We start from the raw sequence: 18869 nt of genomic DNA, 5'->3' as shown, positions 1-18869 counted from the left end.
ACTGAATTGCCATGTATATGGAGCCTTGATGCCTCAGTGTTTGTTTGTTTTATCTTCTGTTCACTATACTAACAAAATGCAAAAAGAACACACTTGGAATATTTATGGAAAACACTTATGATATTTATGTTTTGTCTCAACAGGTGGATGGTGACTCTGTAAGTGGGATCTGCTTTGTGGGGTACAAAAATTATAGGTATAGAGCTGGCTTTGTCTTGGCTCCAATTGGAGTTGTCCTGATTGCTGGAGGTTACTTCCTTATCCGAGGTGAGACTATGTCAAATAGAATATGTGAATCTGTTAAAAATATATAAGGGCTTATTAATGTATGAAAACCTATGTGCCTGTATTAAAGCAGTTCTGCCAAGAGAGGGCTAAGATACCAGGTGGCTTTTTTGGATCGTGTACTTTTTATTTGTTTTTTTTACTTTTTTTGTTCCTTATGAAGCTGCCAAAACAACAACCAAAATAGCTGCCATCACCGCACTCACAGGGGTTGTCCTCCATCTTTCCCTCACTCCCTCATAGTTATGCAGCGATGTGGGAGCAGGAGATATGCCACTGTATAACTTGGCAGATTTGCCATTCATAATTCTGGGAAAGCTGGGGGACAATCACTGTAAGAGCTGTAATGGCAGCAATATTGGATGTTAACCAGAAGAGAAGACTGAAGAGAATTGTTAACAACTTGATAGAGGACAAATCAAGGACTTAGATTTACTGGTGATTTTTGGTGGAAAGGTTCTGTAATCTTAGATGGACAGAACATAATCTATATACTTCTCATCGACTTATGATTCCGTTTTTTTGATGACTTGCAGCTGCCTGTCTCTCGATACATTGTGGAGCTATCCATGTGATAATGGAGATTCTCTGTTTTAATGAACATACAATTCTCTTTTAGGTGTGATGACACTATTTTCCATCAAAAGCAATCACCCTGGACTACTTAGTGAGAAAGCAGCCAGTAAAATCAATGAAACCATGCTGCGACTAGGTAATGTTTTTTCATTCAATTTCAATTCAAATAAAGTCAGTTAGGTTGCTTTTTTGTAAGGATATGGTGTCATGCAGAGAATATGCTTTATAAGCAGCTCATGCCTCTTATTGAAGTAGAATGTAAAAAAAACTGACAAAGTAAGGCTCTGTTCACACTTGAATTCTGGAGTTTCCTGCTGTCTGCTGTGCTATTCTTGCCTTCAAAAATACCGGAAGACTGACCCTAAAATAGTTAGTTTGGATCCATTGCAAAACAGATCTATCACAGTGTCATGGCTGCCGTTATAAACAGAAGCTATGGCACTAGTGTGAACAGATCCAAAAGTAATGTCATAATGTATATAAATTACATTGGTATAGCTGTAGTGTTTTTATGTACAGTATGTCTTAGTTCGGTTTTAATTCTTAAGAAGAAGGCAAAAATTGGATCCAGCGCTGGTATAGATATAAAAAGGAAACTTCTTCCAAGTTTTATTAAGTGGTTAAAAATGAATTCAGCAGGATATTTTCCTTGGTACAAAGGGTGATTCAGGAAATATGCAATGCCTACGCGTTTCAGACGCTTGCTGCGTCCTAACTCATGGCTTGTACTCAAGTACAAGCCATGAGTAAGGACGCAGCAAGCGTCTGAAACGCGTAGGCTTGGCATATTTCCTGAATCACCCTTTGTACCAAGGAAAATATCCTGCTGAATTCATTTTTAACCACTTAATAACATTTGGAAGAAGTTTCCTTTTTATATCTATACCAGCGCTGGATCCAATTTTTGCCTTCTCCTTCTTATCCATGCCGTGTGCCGACACGAGAACCCGAGCACTACAAGCAGTATAAGTCTGCGCCAAGGTGAGCTGGGGGATTCCTCCAATTTTTTAGTTTTCAGTTTTAATCCTTGCAATAATTTATAATTCCAATACAGTCTAAGGTAATAAACATTTATAATACATGTGCAAATGTGCTTCCTGCTATTTGTCTTTGGGAGAGAAAACCCTTACAAGATACACTATATGGCCAAAAGGATGTGGACAACTGACCATCACACCTATATGAGCTTGTTGGACGTCCCATTACAAAAAACGTGAGCATTAATACGGAGTCGGACTATAACAGCTTCTACTCTTATGGGAAGGCTTTCCACAAGATTGTGGAGTGTGTCTGTGGGAATTTGTGCTTATTCAGCCAAAAGAGTAATTTGTGAGGTCAGACACTGATGTTGGATGAGAAGGTTCGGCTCACAATCGGTGTTCCAATTCATCCCAAAAGTTTTTGATGTGTTAAGTTTAGGGCTCTGTGCAGGCCCCTCGACTTTCTCCACACCAATCTCGTCAAATCATGTCTTTATGGGCCTCGATATGTGTGCGGGTCATGCTGAAACAGGATTTCCACAAACTGTTTCCACAACATTAGAAGCATACATAAGATAGGCTATTTTTACGGCACTCTTCGGCACTTGGCAGCACCACTCATTTACGTTTTCGCAGCCTACCTCTTAGTTGCTGAACTATTGATACTCCTAGACACGTCCACTTCACAATAATAGCCCTTACAATTCACTGGGGCAGATCCGATATCTCAGGAACTGACTTGTGGCATTGATTGACAGTGCCACGTTTAAAGTCACTGAGTTATTCAATACAACCCATACTACTACCAATGTTTGTCAATTCTGATTACATGGCTGTGAGCCTGATTCTATGCACCTGTTTGCAATAGGTTTAGCTGAAACACCTGAACTCAATAATTAGGAGGGGTAACTTTTTGCCATATAATGTACATCAACTTCGTTAAAAATATAAATAAAAGGGTAAATTTGAGGGACCCAAGAACGGGTACTTACAATGTTACAGAGAAAAAAAAAAGGAATTTAGACAATTGAAAAACATCATCTTGCTGTACAGTTTTAATCGCCTTTGAATGGGTAGTTAACCAGTTGACATCTCATGATGAGTATGCTTATGCTGAGCGACAGGCAGTAGCTACATCATGATGAGCATACTCATCATGCTGATCGTGCGGGCACTGCCTATGCAATAAGGAGCAGGGCAACAGCTCTAAATCAAAGCCGCAGTACCGTTCTAAAGGCGGAAATCAGCAAAACCTCTGATCTCAGTTGTGTAACTATTTGTATGCTGTAATCTTAAAATATTCCCTAATGTTAGGGCATACCTAAGTAAGCCCTAACACTCGCCTATGTACTAGCAGTACAAAGGCTAATGTACTGGCATATAGATATATGCCAGTACATTATAGTTGAAATCAAAATGAAAAATATCCCTATGTGACAAAAAGTTAAATTAATTAAAAAAGTAACATTAACAAAAAATATATATACAAACACATTTATTACACTAAATAAACGTTATTCAAATATACTGTACGTGCCAAGAGATAAACTAATATATACATATTTGGTATCCTCACAGCCGTAACAACCTATAAAATAGATTTAGAACATCATTTATGATGATCCGTGTATGGCGTAAAATAAAAACTGCAGTGGAATATGCTGTTTTTTATGCATTTTTCCCAAATTAAAAATTTATATAAATTAAACACTAATACATACTGTACAGTATGTACCAAATAATGTCACATAAAAATTGGCCAAGTCTTCAAGGGTTTAATGAAGTGTAGCTCTGTTTTCATCCATTGTCATTTTGGTGCCTTTTGTATACTGATTTGAAAATAATTTTAATACAGAAGTTCGGAGGTTTCAATATAGCATGGCAAACACTGATGTTCAGCTCCTTACAACTACACATCCCATTGTTCCTTGCATGGGCCTGGGACTACTGCATGTGAAGGCCATCACTCACTTCCTTTGAAACATTTTTACCAGTATATAGAAACCTTGTTACCCTGGAACTGTGCCAGGAAAATTAGACTTATTGCATGTACTTTAGCAAATGACCAGAGTAGATTGACTCTCCATATGTTTACAATTAAAAAGCATTTGATGCCTGTTAAGCCGGTTTAGGGAATCCTGTACACATATAAGTCTCATAATGTATATGTATTACTGATATACCCAGCCAGGATTAGTATCATAGAGCTATCAAATATATTACAGGAAAAATAAACCAACACATGAATAGTCCTGAGCTAACTTGAAATTTAACCAGTTGATGGTGTACCAAATAAGATGCAGAGAAATAAAATGGTCATATTACGCTAAAATAATGTTCATTAAGGCGATGAATTTATTTGCTACCACCATACTCTGTGAGAGATCCCATATTCAGATGATTCTTGACACTATCAGCACAAGCATAGGGGTGTCATGAAGTTGCCCCAGTTATCTGTATAAAGAAATGCTCACTGCCAGGCACAACTTCTGTGTATACGCCCATGGGTAATCAGTCTGCACCTGGTTCTATGTCTCTGAGACTGACTCCATCTCCCACCACTCAGGATGGCAGGCTTAGGAGTGGGAGAGCCTATCGCAGCCTGGCCAGATGGAGCTAGCTCCCGCCCTCTGTCTATTTATACCTGCCTTTCCTGTTCCTCCTTTGCTTGTGATTCTGGGTTTAATCCACGGTTCTCCTTCGTTTCACCTGGTAGTTCCAACAATCCCGAGGTAGAGGTCGTTCATCGGGAACTGTGCACAGTCTGGGCCCAGGTTCAGAAGAACCTAGAGGCGTCTCAGAGCATACAAAAAACTCAGGCTGATAGAAGACGTTCTGCTAACCCCTTGTTTATGGTCGGGGATCTGGTGTGGTTATCGTCTAAGAACTTGCGCCTTAAGGTCCCGTCCAAGAAGTTTGCTCCCCGGTTTAGAGGGCCGTATAAGGTCATTGAAGTCCTCAATCCTGTCTCCTTCCGACTGGAGTTGCCCCCATCTTTTCATATACACGACGTGTTTCATGCCTCCCTCCTTAAACGCTGCTCCCCGTCCTTGGCTCCCTCGAGGAAACCTCCTGTTCCCGTTCTCACCCCTGAGGGGGTGGAATTCGAGGTGGCCAAGATTGTGGACAGCAAGATGGTCCAAGGCTCCCTCCAGTACCTGGTCCATTGGAGAGGATACGGACCTGAGGAGAGGACTTGGGTACCCGCCCGGGATGTTCACGCTGGGGTATTGGTCAGGAAGTTCCACCTTCGTTTCCCCAATAAACCAGGTCCACTTAGAAAGGGTCCGGTGGCCCCTCATAAAAGGGGGGGTACTGTAAAGGATCTGCCAGGCACAACTTCTGTGTATACGCCCATGGGTAATCAGTCTGCACCTGGTTCTATGTCTCTGAGACTGACTCCATCTCCCACCACTCAGGATGGCAGGCTTAGGAGTGGGAGAGCCTATCGCAGCCTGGCCAGACGGAGCTAGCTCCCGCCCTCTGTCTATTTATACCTGCCTTTCCTGTTCCTCCTTTGCTTGTGATTCTTCTCGTGTGGTTTCCTGGCCTTGCTGCAGCTCCTAGCTATTTGACCTTGCTTCTTACTGACCCCGGCTTACTGACTACTCTCCTGCTCTGCTGCTCTGCTTTTGGTACCTCGTACACTCCTGGTTTGAATCGGCTCGTTCACCTCTCTTGTTGCTCACGGTGTTGCCGTGGGCAACTGCCCTATTTCCCTTTGCTTATGTCCCCTTGTCTGTTTGTCTGTCGTGCACCTACTGAGCGTAGGGACCGTCGCCCAGTTGTACCCCGTCGCCTAGGGCGGGTCGTTGCATGTAGGCAGGGACTGAGTGGTGGGTAGATTAGGGCTCACTGTCTGTTTCCCTACCCCCCTGTCGTTACACTCACTCTACGAGATATTCATTCGTTAGAGGAAGTATTTCTTTATATAGAAGACCAGGAGGTTCAAGACGACACTATTACTGCCAGCACAGAGTGGTATCATGTACTAGCAAGTATGGTTTGTAGGAGTCTGTATATCTCCATATCATAGGGGCTCACGTAAGGCTGGCCAAATACTCAAGATTCGGATCGACAGCAATTTAGTCGATCAATCGTATGTTGGATCGTTTGCATGAACAATCTGACTATAAATATACTAGACTAAACTGGCAGATTAGGGACATAGTTAAAGGGAACCTGTCCCCAATATTTCACCTATTGAACACCCCTCGCTGGTCTTTGCGGTCAAACGCTCATTGCCGTTATCCTCTCTCAAACTCCTTCTCCGCCCATAAATAACTGTCTGCAAACTCTTTGCGCCTTTTATGGTAATAATACAGCAGTCTCGTTCGTTCCTCTTGTTATGCCCGCCCGTCGCCAAAAACTGGCCCGCCTTCATTCCCTTGTCATGTATGGCCAGACACCCCTCCCTGCTTCGTCCTGGCCTCAAAGCTAGTTACTGTGCATGTGCCGCTATGGTGCCCCGTTGTGCGCACACACCAGAACAAAACATTGATGTTCAAGCGCGGGATTTAGTGTGTGCTGGGGGGAGGCGAGGAGTTGCCAATCAAAATTAAGGAGGCTAGGTAAACTCGGAAAGGCTTTCGGAATGAAGATGTGACTCTTTTCAAACGATGATATGACTCTTTTATGCTCATTAGCATACAGCGCAGACACACTAAAAAACGGAATACTAAAGGTACAGAGCCGACTTCGAAAATCATTATAGTTTACAGAAAAAAAAAATTTCACCCACTTCAACCAGGTATTGCTGGTTTAATAGGTGAAATGCTGGTGACAGGTTCCTTTTTAAAAAAATAAATAAAAAAAATTGTCACACAACAGAATGCACTCGTGCAAAGTGGTGAATGGACGATCATGCCATACATGTCTGGTTTCAACAAATGTCTATTTCGAACAATCGTTGGCATATAACAATACAACGAACATCAGCCGCAATGGTCAAAATCTGCCATTTCAGGCTACTTACATCTTGTGAATGGCCAGCTTAAGTGTTATGGTGGTGGAATATATATATTCCAGCACTGTCACATGCCTAATGTTCTTCTTCATCTATTGTGATATAGGAATATTTGGATTCTTGGCATTTGGTTTTGTGCTCATCACCTTTAGCTGCCATTTCTATGACTTCTTCAACCAAGCTGAGTGGGAACGGAGTTTCCGTGAATATGTCTTGTGAGTATTGCAATTAGCTAGTTAATTGAGAGTTTATTTGGGGCGATAGCACTTTATAGGTAACTGCACATGCCATCCATTATGATGACCATAATGCTTCGCCTGAATGGCTTGGTCCATTTGTCTTGGTCCAGGTAAAGGCCATCTCTTGCAAAATGGAAAAAAAGTTTTGAAGGTATAATGAAAAAAATGTAATAGAATATTATTACCTTCCATTGTATTAGGTATTGTAACAGGGCGATCAAGGTATTATTATTCAATAAAAAGGGGGAGGGGAATGAGTAAGGCCCCGTGCACATGACCGTATTTATCATCAGTAATTACTGACCGTAATTACGGACCCATTCATTTCTATTGGCCACGGACACCTTTCCGTATTTTTACTGATGGGTGTCCTTGCTGAAAAAATTATAGAACCTGTCCTATTCTTGTCAGTAATTACGGCAAGGACTCTCCCATAGAAGCCTATGGGAGCTTCCATAAAAATGGACGGCTACGGATGTGCATCCGTATACCGTCCGTATTTACAGAAGCGTTGCTATGCAACTTGCTGATGACATCATTTGCATCCTCCCTCTGTTTTTACGGATCTGTATATAAGGATGGAATACGGATGCCTAGGGATCCGTATTTACGGACTGTGTTTCAGGATAGATGAAATTACGGTCGTGTGCATGGAACCTAACAGTTTAAAGGTTTTTTTTAGCAATAAATTAACAACTAAATCAGAATTAATCTTCTCTAGAGTTAACGCTTTTTTGGATATGCATACCAGCTAGACAGAAACCTGTGAAATCACAGATCACGAGAAAGCAAGGTGGATAGATATGCTACCGATTTAGTGTATACATATTACGTATATTATTTATTTCTGCTGTGTTTTAGATGTGAAGCCAATGTGACCATTGCTGCTCAGACCAACAAGCCAATTCCAGAGTGTGAAATAAAGAACAGGCCCAGTCTCCTGGTAGAGAAGATTAACCTCTTTGCCATGTTTGGAACTGGCATATCTATGAGCACATGGGTGTGGACCAAAGCAACAATTATTATTTGGAAGAGAGCCTGGTGCAGGTGAGGCCTGAGATCAGAGATTCACTGAAACGCATGAATGTTCAATTTCTCATATTTTTCCAACATTATATAAATCTAAAATTTGACTCAAATCATGAATATATTTTTATCAGTATGTATAGTAGTTGCAGCTGCTGTCTTATCTGTTTCGATCAACATCCAAGAAAAAGTTTAGTAAATAAGTATTCTAAAAAAGGGAAAGCCCTTAAGCTGGTCATACGGATAAGATGTCATACTAATATTTACAGGCAAACAATGTAAAACTCTGCTTTATTGCGCAGCGGTTCGAACTAATAAATGGTTAGACTCTTGTCCTGTTCTCAATCTCTCTACTTAGGCCATATGGCTACCATAAGACAGGCCTGGTCAGTGCCGATATCATTCAGCTCTGTTTTTACAATTTACCAGTTTTGTGGGTCAGCACATTGGTTTGCATGCCACAGTAATGATACCTAGTTATTTACCCACATTTTCATTTAAAACTTGAAACTTATACATATTTGAAAACCTATTTTACAAGAAGTTCCCTGGTCTGTGAAGTATAAAAGTTCCCTTTGGCTGTAGTGATAAAGCTTTGTATTATACTTTCAAATACATGTACAGACAGACAAGAGATGCGACTAGCGCTTATGTCATCACTGGGTGACAGCTGAACATTTTCTACACCCATTTTTTCAATCATGTAGTTCACTGCAAACAAATAGCTTGAAGAACTTGTACAATAATAGGTTGTCTGGTACATTAAAAAAAAACATTTACAAATAACCTAGAGCATTCTGAGCTAATAAAAGGGAGGCCCTCACGTGGCACCTACATCAGAGAGGGGCCACAAATCGTGTCTCTTGCCCCAGAGTTTTCCGCACATTAAACAGACACTACACATTGCTTTTAATCAGCCCCATTTTAAACTGAACAATAAAACTTTTATTTATGTAGAACGCAAACATAAACCCAAATTTTAGATATGAGGTATTGGATGTAAAAAAAATATATAAATGAAGAGCACAAAACATTAAAGTGTCTGTATGTTCTTCAGTGGTCACTGTTCTATAATAATAAAGGAGTACGTCCACAGAGTAACAAATGCATGCTATAAGAAATGTTGCACTTATAAAGTACCATATCAGCAAATCGGCCCCATTTAATTCTTTATTTTTCCTGTGGTGGAGCTGCAGGGGAACTGAACACTTGCTGCCACTTTCCAACAGATTTCACTGACTGCTGGGGGTCCTAGCAATGGGGCACCTTGCGACCAACTTATGGTCTGAGGACCCTTCTTACACAAATTAATTGTCCAAAATGAACAACTCTTAACCCGTTAGTGACCGCCAATACGCCTTTTAACGGCGGCCACTAACGGGCTTTATTCTGATGCATATGCCTTTTTACGGCACTGCATCAGGATAAAGTAAACAGAGCAGGGAGCGTCAAATCTCCCTGCTCTCAGCTGCCAGAGGCAGCTGAGGGCTGGGGGCGTCCCTGCTCTGCCGGGTGAGATCGATATTAGTATCGATCTCACCCGTTTAACCCTTCAGATGCGGTGCGCAATAGCGTGCACCGCATCTGAGTGGTTTTGGAGAGAGGGAGGGAGCTCCCTCTCTCTCCCACCGACACCCGGCGATACGATCGCCGAGTGTCTGTGTCTCCAATGGCAGCCGGGGGTCTAATAAAGGCCCCCAGGTCTGCCTGGAGCGAATGCCTGCTAAATCATGCCGCAGGCATGACCTAGCATATGCCTGTCCGTTTTAAACGGACAGGCAGTAATACACTGCAATACAAAAGTATTGCAGTGTATTACAATAGCGATCGGACCATCGCATATTAAAGTCCCCTAGTGGGACTAGTAAAAAAGTAAATAAAAAGTTTAATAAAGTTCATTAAAAAAAAAAAGGGAAAAAAATGAAAAACCCAGCTTTTCCCCTTACAAAATGCTTTACTATTAAAAAAGCAAAATAAAGTAAAAAAGTTACACATATTTGGTATCGCCGCGTCCGTAACGACCCCGACTATAAATGTATTACATTATTTAACCCGCACGGTGAGCGCCGTAAAAAAATTAATAAACTATGGAAAAATTGCTGTTTTCTGTGAATCCTGACTTAAAAAAAAATGTGATAAAAAGTGATCAAAAAGTCGCATCTACTCCAAAATGGTACCGATAAAAACTACAAGTCTTCTCGCAAAAAAAAAGCCCTCATACAACTGCATCGGCGAAAAAATAAAAACGTTACGGCTCTTCAAATATGGAGACACAAAAACAAATAATTTTGAAAAAAATGCGTTTTTACTGTGTAAAAGTAGTAAAACATACAAAAACTATACAAATTTGGTATTGTTGCAATCGTAACAACCCGCTAAATAAAGTTATTGTGTTATTTATATCACACGGTAAACGGCGTAGATTTAAGACGAGAAAAAGAGTGGCGAAATTTCAGGTTTTTTTTCTATTCCCCCCAAAAAAAAGTTAATAAAAGTTAATCAATAAATAATATGTCCCCAAAAATGGTGCTATTAAAAAGGACAACTTGTCCCGCAAAAAACAAGACCTTATACAGCTATGTCGACGCAAAAATAAAAAGGTTATAGCTCTTGGAATGCGACGATGGAAAAACGTAAAAAATGGCTTGGTCGTTAAGGTCTAAAATAGGCTGGTCATTAAGGGGTTAAAGGCAATGCATGTCTGTACTTGTGTGGACATTAGATAAATCACTGTAATTATTGTCTGTTCTTTATTGTCTGTTCTTTTTTGATATGTGTGGACGTTTACCATAACGTTTATAGTTAGGTCTGGTTCTATATAGGTATTCATCATTCGATAAATCACGTTGTATTTCAGGAAAGCAGTGTAATGGCAGAGAATACACCCTCATTTTTATTAAGAGGAAAATGACCAGAAAAATTATAAAGCTGAATAATGGGTTAAGATAAAATACATGTTTGTTTGTTTTGTTTTTTAATATGATATAAAGCTCAGATGTCCAATATTTCATTACATATAGTAAGCTGTTTCTAAAGACGTATAACCATGTGTGTGTGTTTTTGTTTTGCTCGTTTTAAATTTACATGTCAATCTATTTTTGTCAGGATTTTGGGGCGTAGTGATGATGAACCCAAGAGAATCAAGAAAAGTAAGATGATTGCAAAGGCATTTTCCAAGCGGAAGGAGTTGCTCAACAACCCTGAGAAGGAACTATCCTTCAGTTTGCACACCGTATCCCATGAAGGACCAGTTGGTATGTACACAATTTAAAAAAACACTTTGTCTGTCTGCCATGTATTTGGACATTGCATATACTGTAAATGGACTCACAGGGCATACATTTCCCCACACAGGGGATACCATATAGGCAACACTATTGATCGCTCATGTCCAAAATGTTGGAAACCTCATCCTTCACTCCATGTGGTCGTGCACCCCCATATAAAAATTCTAGGAACAAGTTAGATCTTTTGTCACAGATTGCTTACTGAATGCCCAGTAAACATCCAATAAAAGCACGAGGGCTATTAAAGCTACCCTTTTTTCACCTTGACATTGGAGTGCTGCCTATTATTGGATGTTTACTGGATATGGAACTGATCGGGTTCCAAGGGCGTGCATCCATCTATATCTTTAAAGCTGGACGGTGGGCTTCCCTTACTGAATGCCTAAACACATTACTGTGCTGCCTATTTGGTCTTCTACCCCATGATACCTCCATCCAACTTATACATGGGGGGAAAAAAACACTCCTCTTCTATATTTCAACAGCTACTTGGAAAACAATATTGCACTCCCCTCCCACTATACGTATTGTCCTAGCAAAACTGTGTCCTTCTTCATATGACCTGAGTAGAACTCTTTAAATGTATGCGACTCCTACCTGCCCATGTAAAGACTTCGCTAAAACAATACTTTAGTCTTGGTATCTTGAACTGTGACTTACTCGCAGGATCAGACATTTTAGAGTTTTCACCTCTTTTCTGTTACACTACATGTGAGGGGATGTTGCACAAGCTTCTCGGAGGATGTCCGGTTGTCCAGAGATCCTCCCCTTTCTCCCCATTGCTCCATCTACCACTGCTTTCACGACCATCTGGTGTTGATGATCGTCATATAATGCTGTTTTTTTTCTTAACTGGCATGCTGATTTGATTGTACTTTATTGATTTTGATCTTTCACATCGTGATACCTGACATCTTGGATTGTTTTGTGCACTCCCTATTTTATCTCTCTACACATTGGTAGTGTAAAAGTTGCATTCCTACAATGACCAGACACATATAATAATTTTACAATTTGTTTTAGTTTATTGACTATAACTTTATAATGGTATTTAATTTCTCATGCACGGTTCCTTAACTCTGGGGCTGCATCAGGTGATTTAAGCAAACATTGTTATACTCCATGAAAACCACTATAAGTTTTTTTTAATCATATATTCATTTATTTTTTTATAGTTAACTTTGCATTAGTAAATAAAAATAGCAGAAATATAAATGTGATTTTTTTATTTTTTTTTTTTAAAAGATGGGGCAACTTTAACATATTTTATCTATATGTAATAGACCGGCAGATGACCTGGGTCACAAAATAACATGAAACAAATAGTTTGTAAATGGACCTATTCCTGATAATTATTAATATGCGATATGAAGAAAATGAACAAGTAGTCACTTAAAATGCAGATTGTAACCAGAGAATGACACACTTTTGTCATCTTCTGGAGGAGTTAGGCTGGGTTCACACGACCTATTTTCAGGCGTAAACGAGGCGTATTATGCCTCGATTTACGCCTGAAAATACGGCTACAATACGTCGGCAAACATCTGCCCATTCATTTGAATGGGTTTGCCGACGTACTGTGCCGACGACCAGTAATTTACGTGTCGTCGTTTGACAGCTGTAACGACGCGTAAAATGACTGCCTCGTCAAAGAAGTGCAGGACACTTCTTTGAAATGTAATTTGAGCCGTTTTTCATTGAAGTCAATGAAGAACAGCTCAAGATTACAGGCATCAAAGACGCCTCGCAAAATGCGAGGAGGAGCTTTTACGTCTGAAACGACGCAGCTGTTTTCTCCTGAAAACAGTCTGTCTTTTCAGACGTAAAAGCCACTTCTCGTGTGCACATACCCTAAACTCTCATACTGAATACCACTTCTGCTCCAGCGCTGGTGAGCTGCAGAGATTAAGATTGCTGCCTTACCAGTTCGGATAAGTAGCTAACTATTTACATTCATAGATTGATTTTTTTTTAACCCTTTGCAGACCAATAAATGATTCAATATATTGCAGAAAATGTCAGGAAAGTTTATGTAATTGCATGGTGCCCACTGCAAGGCACAGTTGCTCAGACCCATCATAGTGCTGATACTACTGTCACAATATTCCCGCTGTAATTTTTGGTCACATAGCTGCCCCAGTTACAGAAGTGAATAAAATATAAAGTTAATGTTACATCATCACTCATAGTTCTTTCCTAACTTATTCTATTTAAAAAAAAATCTACATATGCTTAAAATCATTAGGATATCTTCAGAAACTAAAAAGTTTTATAGCAAATAAAAATTACTTAAAGAGGCTCTGTTACCACATTATAAGTACCCTATCTCCTACATAAGGAGATCGGTGCTATAATGTAGATGACAGCAGTGCTTTTTATTTAATAAAACAATCTATTTTCACCACTTTAAAGGGACCCTGTCACCAGCATTTCACCTATTGAACTTTACTTGTCCCTCACTGGCCGCTACTATAAAAAGTTCATTGCCGTTATCCCCTCTCCTAAACTCCTCCTCCGACTGTAAATAACGGTCTGCAAACATTTTGCGCCTTTTATCGCAATAATCCGGTGTGCCTTTGTGCGGACACACCTAAATAGGACATCAATGCACAAGCGCGGGATTTTGTGTGCTGGGGGAAGGTGAGGTGCAGTCAATCAAAAGTAAGGAGGCGTGGAAACTCGGAAAGACTTGAGGAATGAAGATTTGACTCTTTTCAAACGAAGATCTGACTCTTTTCAAACAAAGATTTGACTCTTTTATTCTCATTAGCATACGGTGTGGGAACACTAAAAAACTAAATATTAAACCTACACAACCGACTAAGATGACAATTACAGGTTATATAGAAATTATTTTTCACCCACTACCACCTGGTATTGCTGGTTTAACAGGTGAAATGCTGATGACAGGTTCCCTTTAATAGCGATTTTAGATTTATGCTAAGGAGTTGCTTAATGTCCAAGTGGGCGTATTTTTACTTTAGAGCAAGTGGGCGTTGTACAGAGGAGTGTATGACGCTGACCAATCAGCGTCATGCACTTCTCTCCATTCATTTAGTCAGCGCATAGGGATCCTTTTAGATCTCTATGTGCTGTCTTATACTAACACATTAACAATACTGAAGTGTTTAGACAGTGAATAGACATTCCACGGGATGTCTATTCACAATCTCTGCACTTCGTTACTGTTTTTGTGGTAGTTACAGCAGAGGAAGCGTAATCTCGCTGTAACCTGTCATTTACCACGTAATCGCTCGAGATTACGCTTCCTCTGCTGTAACTACCACAGACAAAGTAACAAAGTGCAGAGATTATGAATAGACATCCCGTGGAATGTCTATTCACTGTCTAAACACTTCAGTATTGTTAATGTGTCAGTATAAGACCGCAAATAAGGATCTAGCAGGATCCCTATGCGCTGCCTAAATGAATGGAGAGGAGTGCATGATGCTGATTGGTCAGTGTCATACACTCCTCTGTACAAGGCCCACTTGGTCTAAAGTAAAAATACGCCCACTTGGGCATTAAGCAACTCATTAGCATAAATCTAAAATCGCTAATAAAGTGGTGAAAATAGATCATTTTATTAAATAAAAAGTACTGCTGTCACCTACATTATAGCGCCCATCTCCTTATGTAGGAGATAGGGCACTTATAATGTGGTGACAGAGCCTCTTTAAATATTACTGCCAACCCAAACCCATGCCCCATCCCGTAAATTACTGAACTGTCTGGTCTTTATTCATGGGCATGGGGGTGTTCTTTCTAGTTATTTTTTGCATTTTTTTTTGTGTTGCTGTTATTCTATATAGTTGGAATAATTATGATTGATCCTTTTTAATCCCCAGCTGGTTTGAATTTTGATATCAATGAGCCGTCAGCTGACATGTCTTCAGCATGGGCACAGCATGTCACAAAGATGGTGGCTCGAAGGGGAGCCATTTTACCACAGGACGTTTCTGTAACTCCAGTGGCATCTCCAGGTAATAAACAACTTTTATTTGTGCTACAATATTTTTCATTATACCCATTGTCATATAGCTTCTGTATGCAAACCATCATATGCCAGAAAGATAAATATCTGTCCAAAGCTACCACTGTTAACGTTTCCGGGCCCGTTCAGATCACGGTCCAGTCATTATTTCAGTCTTTAATGTTCAACAATGAAAGTAAATGCGGTCTTGTTTATTGAAACACCATAAGACCAAATTCTGTACCAGCACTTTCAGTGAAAACCGATTATTGTGCAAGAGTGTGCACTATAATCGTTTTTCTAAATCACTTGTTTGAATGATTTGGCTTCTAGCAGCAGCTCGGACTGTGCAATGTCTGAGCTGATGGCTGCTTATAACTCTTTAGTGGGAGACAGAGCATCCTGCTTGTCTCCATATCCAGGACGGCCGTTAGCGCTGTAGGCTTCTATAGCATTGGCAGCCGTTCTGGATACGGGAGGCATGGAGACAAGCAGGATGCTCTGTCTCCCACTAAAGAGTTATAAGCAGCCATCAGCTCAGACATTGCACAGTCCGAGCTGCTGCTAGAATCCAAATCATTAAAACAAGTGATTTAGAAAAACGATTATAGTGCACACTCCTGCACAATAATCGTTTTACACTGAAATTGAAAGTACACTTTAAATGCTACGTACACCTTTTGTTAGCAATTTTTTCTTTTTTATTAAATTTATTTCGTGCTTTAAAGCAACTTTTAACCCCTTCCCTCTTTGGCCACTTTTGACCTTCCTGACAGTGCCTCATTTCTCAAATCTGACATGTTTCACTTTGTGGTAATAACTTCGGAATGCTTTTACCTATTCAAGCAATTCTGAGATTGTTTTCTCGTGGCACATTGGACTTTATGTTACTGGCCAAAATTTGCTCGATACATTCAGTATTTAACCCCTTCCCTCTTTGGCCACTTTTGACCTTCCTGACACAGCCTCATTTTTCAAATCTGACATGTGTCACTTTATGTGGTAATAACTCCGGAATGCGTTCACCTATCCCTGCGATTCTGAGATTGTTTTCTCATGACACATTGGACTTTAAGTCGCTGGCAAAATTTGCTCGATATGTTCAGCATTTAATTGTAAAAAACACAAAAATTTTGCGAAAAATTGCAAAAATTAGCATTTTTTTAAATTTAAATGTATGCTTGTAAGACAGGCAGTTATAACACACAAAATTGTTCCTAATTAACATCCCCCTTATGTCTACTTTAGATTGGTATCGTTTTTTGAACATCCTTTTATTTTTCTAGGACGTTAAAAGGCTTTGAACTTTAGCAGCAATTTCTTACATTTTCAAGAAAATTTCAAAAGACTATTTTTACAGGGACCAGTTCAGTTGTGAAGTGGCTTTGAGGTTCCTTATATATTAGGAACCCCCAAAAAGTCACCCCATTTTAAATACTTCACACCTCAAAGTATTCAAAACAGCATTTAGAACATTTCTTAACCCTTTAGACATTTCACAGGAATTAAAGCAAAGTAGAGGTGAAATTTACAAATTTCATATTTTTTTGCAGAAATAAATTTTTAATACAATTTTTTTTATAACACAGAAGGTTTTACCAGAGAAATGCAACTCAATATTTATTGCCCAGGTTCTGCAGTTTTTGGAAATATCCCACATGTGGCCGTAGCGTGCTACTGGAATGAAGCAGCGGCCTCAGAAACAAAGGAGGATTTTGGGGCCTTATTTTTATTAGAATATATTTTAGGCACCATGTCAGGTTTGAAGGGCTCTTGCAGTGCCAAAACAGTGAAAATCCCCCAAAAGTGACCCCATTTGGGAAACTACACACCTCAAGGAAATTATCTAGGGGTATAGTGAGCATTTTGACCGTACAGGTTTTTTACAGAAATAATTGGAAGTAGGCCGTGAAAATTAAAATCTAAATTTTTTCTAAGAAAATGTAAGTTTAGCGATGTTTGTTTTTTCTTTCTCATTTCCACAAGGACTGAAAGAGAAAAAGCACCGTAAAATTTGTAAAGCAATTTCTCCCGAGTAAAACAATACCCCACATGTGGTAATAAACGGCTGTTTGGACACACGGCAGGGCTTAGAAGGGAAATAGCGCTATTTGGCTGTTGGAGCTCAAATTTAGCAGGAATGGTTTGCGGAGGCCATGTCACATTTACAAAGCCCCTGAGGGGACAAAACAGTGGAAACCCCCTACAAGTGACCCCATTTTGGAGACTACACCCATTGAGGAAATTATCTAGGGGTATAATGAGCGTTTTGACCCCACAGTTTTTTTGCAGAAATTATTGGAAGTAGGCCCTGAAAATAAAAATCGCTAAAAAAGTCGCTAATTAACATCCCCCATATGTCTACTTTAGATTGGCATCGTTTTTTGAACATCCTATTATTTTTCTAGGATGTTACAAGGCTTAGAACTTTAGCAGCAATTTCTCACATTTTCAAGAAAATTTCAAAAGGCTATTTTTACAGGGGCCAATTCGGTTGTGAAGTGGCTTTTAGGGCCTTATATATTAGAAACCCCCAAAAAGTCACCCCATTTTAAAAACTTCACCCCTCAAAGTATTCAAAACAGCATTTAGAAAGTTTCTTAACCCTTTAGACGTTTCACAGGAATTAAACCAAAGTAGAAGTGAAATTTACAAATTTAATTTTTCGTTGAACATTTTGACCCCTGAGGCGGGGGCTGAAAGTTTTCCGTGCTAGGCACACCAGGAGGCCAGTATTAGGCCTCCGGTTGCCATTGCAGCCACCGACACACCGGCGATTTCATTTCTGGAGTGTCGATGAGCTGCAAACCGCTTAACCGGTTAAGGACTATGCTGTTTTACAGCTAAATGACGAGAGCAAATTTCACAATTTTGCTATGAGTTTCATTAGATGACTAACTCTGCAGGTGAATAAAGTTCATCTTTGAATTTTACACTCTTTTTAAAAGACAGATAGGGCTTTGTTTTAGTGGCATTTGTCAGTATACATCATTTTTATTTTTTTCTCTAAAGTGGGCAAAATTGAAAAAAAATGCAAGAATTATGCTAGCATTTTTCACACACAGTATAGACCACGGACAAAATTAATCTCCTTTCACATTCTTCCACTTCTTCCGTGCATGGGGATACCAAATATGTGTGCTTTATTCACGGGCATGTGCCAGGGCTTGGCATAAAAGGAGGCTTTTGCTGCATTTGATTTTATAGCAACATACTGTTATATTTCTCACACACAGTATAGACCACGGATAAAATTCATCTCCTTTCACATTCTGCCACTTCTCCTGTGCATGGGGATACTAAATATACGTGTGCCTTATTTATCACACAGAGATCTAGGACGGCTTACGATAGAAGAAGCTTATTTCACAAATCGCCTTTTTTCAAAGCTGGTTTTACAAAACTCAACAGAGTTTCTATAACACTTCCAAAATATCTGCTCTTGAAGCAGAGATCCCAAAATATTAATCTAGGGGTATAATGGGAATTTATTTTTGGGGGTTTCCTAAAATAAGAAATTGCAGGTTTATGCAAATG

General features: G+C 39.7%; 1 protein-coding gene across 1 annotated transcript in view; it reads left to right on the top strand.

Annotated features, from left to right (window-relative positions):
• The window catches only part of SMO (smoothened, frizzled class receptor), a 58365-nt gene that overhangs the window by 34118 nt on the left and 5378 nt on the right, over nt 1-18869 (top strand). Inside the window, exons 6-11 of the mRNA XM_075857546.1 lie at nt 144-267; nt 905-997; nt 6914-7022; nt 7908-8093; nt 11178-11326; nt 15208-15342. Coding sequence (XP_075713661.1) covers nt 144-267; nt 905-997; nt 6914-7022; nt 7908-8093; nt 11178-11326; nt 15208-15342 — 796 coding nt within the window. The remainder of the gene's footprint in view (nt 1-143; nt 268-904; nt 998-6913; nt 7023-7907; nt 8094-11177; nt 11327-15207; nt 15343-18869) is intronic.

The sequence above is a fragment of the Rhinoderma darwinii genome, chromosome 3 (assembly GCF_050947455.1).
Source record: "Rhinoderma darwinii isolate aRhiDar2 chromosome 3, aRhiDar2.hap1, whole genome shotgun sequence".
NCBI classification, from domain to species: domain Eukaryota; kingdom Metazoa; phylum Chordata; class Amphibia; order Anura; family Rhinodermatidae; genus Rhinoderma; species Rhinoderma darwinii.
The sequence above is the reverse complement of the archived record's forward strand: the minus strand, read 5'-3'. Positions and strand labels throughout refer to the sequence as shown.